This window comes from Schistosoma mansoni, chromosome 6 (genome assembly GCF_000237925.1).
Source record: "Schistosoma mansoni strain Puerto Rico chromosome 6, complete genome".
NCBI classification, from domain to species: domain Eukaryota; kingdom Metazoa; phylum Platyhelminthes; class Trematoda; order Strigeidida; family Schistosomatidae; genus Schistosoma; species Schistosoma mansoni.
Genome location: NC_031500.1, coordinates 4207076 through 4211816, shown reverse-complemented (window position 1 = coordinate 4211816; position 4741 = coordinate 4207076). Strand labels below are relative to the sequence as shown.

Here is a 4741-nt window from a genome sequence, read left to right as displayed (position 1 = left end):
CCACCCAGTGATCAATCAATCGTGATTACATCTCAGTCCTACAGGAGGTCAGTCACGGCCCGATTAGCTCAGTGGTAACGTTTCTGACTGTGAAGCTGAGTGACACGGTGTCGAATCCGTCAGGGAGCACCAGTTCCCTCAAGATTACAGGTACACCTTGCTGACGAGTGTCACTTGCATCCCAGAGTTAATGTTCACTCTGGAACTTGAACGCAGTACTGTTTGCTTCAAACGCCATCGCGTCATCCACTTGGCTACTGAGTTCTGGTAACCATTTGCTTGTGCAATAGGGTGAGTTTATTATATATATATATATATATAATAGCTTAGGTTAACTCTATTGACTATTACTTTTCATTAGATTTGAAAGTTTATGGATTCGAACATTGTAGGGATCACCATTTAATACTGATGGAGTAGCCCAAATTTCATTGAACATGATTCTTAGGTAATAACAATGTGTTTACGTTGCAGAACAACTCATTGACGGTGTAATTTTTATTTGTGAGACTCTATTTTACTGTCAAAAATCCACCGTTCATTATTATTATTATTATTATTATGAAGTCTTTAATTCTTTCAGATTGCGTGTTAATATGGATTTGGCAAAAATCGTATACTCTTTTATGATAATGCGCGATAAAGCCCTGCCAAACTGCCTTGTTCGTAATACCAATATACCTGAAGAATTGGGACGTATTTGTTATTTAATGTCAGATAAAACTGGTACACTTACACAAAATGAAATGGTTTTTAAAAAGTTACATTTAGGCAGTGTAGCTTTTGCATCAGATTCAATGGAAGAGGTTATCCAAGGATTACGTAATCATTTTACCGTTAGTCCTACAACCGGTACCTTATCAGATCAATTAACCAGTCAAGTTCGTCGTACAACCAATGAACGTATGGCTGATGCAGTATTAGCCATAGCTATATGCCATAATGTTACACCAATGACAGAAACTTATTCAAATCCTGGATCAGCTGATGTACCAGGTAAAGATAACAAAGAAGCTATGGCTATGGTAAGTATTGTACGTTTAAATAGAATTCAGAATTGTTCATTTTTATTTTATCAATCAAACCGAAATACTGTTCTGTTAATGACTGATCTCTTTTTCTCCTTATGAAATTTGAAGATTTAATCTCGGAATAAATTAGATTAGTTACACGTTCTAATATGGCTTGGACTTTTTTAAGACCTAAAGTGATCTGTCTTTGACATTATTGACTCTATTCCTTACTTGCAGTTATATCTTGTTTTTATTTTGTGATGAAATCATCAATCTCGTCGTACTATCTATTCGTCCATTTAGATATACCTTAGTCTCAATCAGCCCTAAACTGCATGCCTATTGCTTCAGAAAGTGGAATATGATCCTATGATCCATAAGCATTCCTTATACTTAGGGGTTTGTAAATTTGCTCCAGAAAGAAGTCAACTTTAAAATATGCACTCTAATACTGATTCGTATCCGTTAATCAAGTGGTTGATATTTGTAAGTAAATACTCCTCTGTCAAAGTGATAGGTGCTGGATTGCAGTTTCAGTGAATACATTGAAACTGGTTGGAACAAAGCATCCATTTTTAATTCTGCCGTTAAACATTAATTTGGTGTGTTTTTTTATACCTAACTTCTTACGTGTCGTAGATTTAGCGATTTATAACTCTTTGAGATGTTATTGAAAGTTTTTTGTTCAGGTAAACACATTTAAACTGCTTTTCTATTAAAGTAGATCCTAATGATTTTTTTTGTCCGTAATGACGATAGAATTCTTGGAATTATAAAGCGTACCGCCAAATATGTATATGACTGTCATACAAATTCAAGTAACTTTACATTTCAATGTGTTGTTGTAATTAATTGTGAACAATCAACTGAACGTACGTTTATCAACCAGAAAATCAAGTCTTTATGCAGTAATAGGCTATAAGCTATGTATATCGTGTGTAAACTATAGATATAATTTGGTTGCCTAAATTAGCATATATGGGTAATTTGAAAATCGAATATGTCTAAACTAGCGGTAGCCAGATCCATGAATACAAAATGTTTTTATCCATTAATCTCATTGAGCATTGTCATAGTCGTTAAAGAATTCAACTTTCAAACATCTCTACACTGAATAGTCTCACTAGTTCTCATACAAAAGTTGCGAGGATCAAAGCCGGTTGACATAAAATTATGAACACTCTTCATTAATGTTCGTACGGAAATGTATATATTCCCCATAAGAGTGAATCAAATATTGTCATAGTTATAATGTTCTTTAATGTGGATTATTTTACATCGGTCATTATATCGTCACACAATTCTTATTGTAAGTCTTTATGTAGAAGCTGAAATTTCATTTATCGTACTATAATCAGTTAGGTAATTTCTTATTCTTCCATATTGTAAATTAACTCACACAAACTAATTATAGGTCTATAACTTCACAAGCGTTATCTTCCCAGAGGTGTAGACTTCTCAATGTCAGTTGTTGTGTTTTGGTGTAGTGCTGAAAGCCTCATAAAGCCAATAAACCTATTGTAATATTTACAAATGTCAATACTTACCATCATAGTATAATAAACAACACAATATATATTGAGTGTATTCATAATTTTCTAGGTAGAATTATCTGATCCAATTGGTTATCAGGCTAGTTCACCTGATGAAGTAGCTCTTGTTTCATGGACTGCAACTGTTGGCGTAACACTTGTGTTTCGTGATTTGCACAGAATGCGATTACGTCTACCTAATGGTATGTTCTCTCTTCTATTACATTTATGACATATTTATACTAATTGATAATGTAATTAGCCTACTAAACCTAATTGTCGATATATTGTCCTAAATTTTTTTACGTTTTGTTTTCTTCAGACTCTCTTGTTGAATATGAAATCTTGAATTTATTTCCATTTTCATCGGAATCTAAACGAATGGGTATTATTGTACGTGATTATTCATCCAAAAGAATAATATTCTATGTTAAAGGTGCGGATACTGTTATGAGTAGTCTTGTATCCTATGTGGATTGGTTAGAAGATGAAGCTGGTAATTTGGCTAGAGAAGGATTACGAACATTGGTTGTCGCTTCACGTACTCTAACTGAAGAACAATATTCAGATTTCGCAAAACGGTACATATATATATCTATATGGTGTTAATGGTTTTTCACTGCATATTTTACATATATTTAAAATTACATATTTTCATGTGCTTGTTTCATGCGGTTATATATATACTATTTTATCTATGTGTACTGCTATTGTGCATTCTATATTTACCGTATAACAGTTCGTTCTGATAAATAATAATTCTTGGGTATGGACGAAATATTGCTCAAGTATAGTAGGGCGATCAAACAGAGAGCGCTACTGTTTGAATTTTAAAGAAGCGAAACAAACCTTTCTCTAAAGCTAACGTGAAACACAAAACCAGTGACTAGACTTAATCCAGGTTAGTATACCTATTGAGATTGAAAATCCCTAATTATAGACTACTAGTATATTCTAAGATCCTAATATGGTGGATGGAATATGAACCTGGATTGGTTGCCAGTTGCCAAATACAACACTTGCTATCGCATTATCAGTAAACATAAATCAGCAGTGGTTGAATTTACAAGAGATAACGGAAATCAAACTAGTTCGTTTACAGGTTTTTCAATAACACTACTTATTAACACTGGTTATCAGCGGACTTCTTAAAACTTTTTGATATCCATCTGTATATTCTGGTGGATAATGAGTACTACCATACGTGTACACCACCTACTCTGCGTCCTAATGCACATTGGGCACCCTGCCAGATCTGTCTCGAACTTTGAATGTCCCACTATCCATGTGTGCTGCATTTCAGAGGTCTGTAATCAAGATTCCAGGGGAGCACTGCAAATTCTTTCACTTATCGATTCACAAATGATGTTTAAAATGTGCTTATTCAAAAATTCTGTAGCTTGGTTTGATGTTTAAATGCGTAAATGCGAGTTTTCACACTACATTCTATCCATTCTTCTTGGAAGAGTGAATTCCTCAAGTTTCTTCAATTCATTTTTATCATGTTTTAAAAATAGTTTAAACATACATTTACTGTGATCGTGGTGTGTTGATCTATGTTGATCTCTTGATCTTGATTGTTGAACACAATCTAAATGTATATACTATGAATCAGTTTATGCAAGAATTTCCATTACAAATTTTTGCTATCCAATTAGTATCATCATATGTCATTCATGAAAATGCGATTATTACAATGTATTGCTTAATATCAGTTTGAATTCCCATGCATTTTACTCTATTTCCTAATTGCTTGTTTTCTTTTTCTTACATGCAGATATCATAGCGCTAAAATGTCTTTAACTGATCGTGTCGAAAAAATGCAATCCGTTGTAGCGACTTTAGAAACAAATTTAGAAGTTCTCTGTTTAACAGGTGTAGAAGATAAACTTCAAGATGGAGTAAGTTGACAGGAAGTTAACTATTCACGTCAAATATTTCATTATATATATATATATATACATATATATATATATAAATTCTTCAAGCGGAGAGGTAGTCAGTGTATGACATGGTGTCGTGGTATGAAAGATAGCTGTAAAGGGCTGGCTGTTGTTGGTCCTTCACAAATCCCTGGCTGGGATCCAAGAGATGGTGCAACACAGTGGCTAGAGACATTATCAGATGGGGTGCGAAAAAGAGCCTAGGGGGAAGAGTGTGGTAGGGGGTGGGGGGGGGGGGGGGGGGGGGGGGGGG

At 34.3% G+C, this 4741-nt stretch overlaps 1 protein-coding gene across 1 annotated transcript in view; it reads left to right on the top strand.

Annotated features, from left to right (window-relative positions):
• The window catches only part of Smp_091650 (putative cation-transporting ATPase), a gene marked incomplete at both ends in the record, with an annotated part of 23443 nt that overhangs the window by 9914 nt on the left and 8788 nt on the right, over nt 1-4741 (top strand). The window contains 4 exons of the mRNA XM_018798006.1: nt 584-996; nt 2620-2748; nt 2868-3126; nt 4323-4446. Coding sequence (XP_018652991.1) covers nt 584-996; nt 2620-2748; nt 2868-3126; nt 4323-4446 — 925 coding nt within the window. The remainder of the gene's footprint in view (nt 1-583; nt 997-2619; nt 2749-2867; nt 3127-4322; nt 4447-4741) is intronic.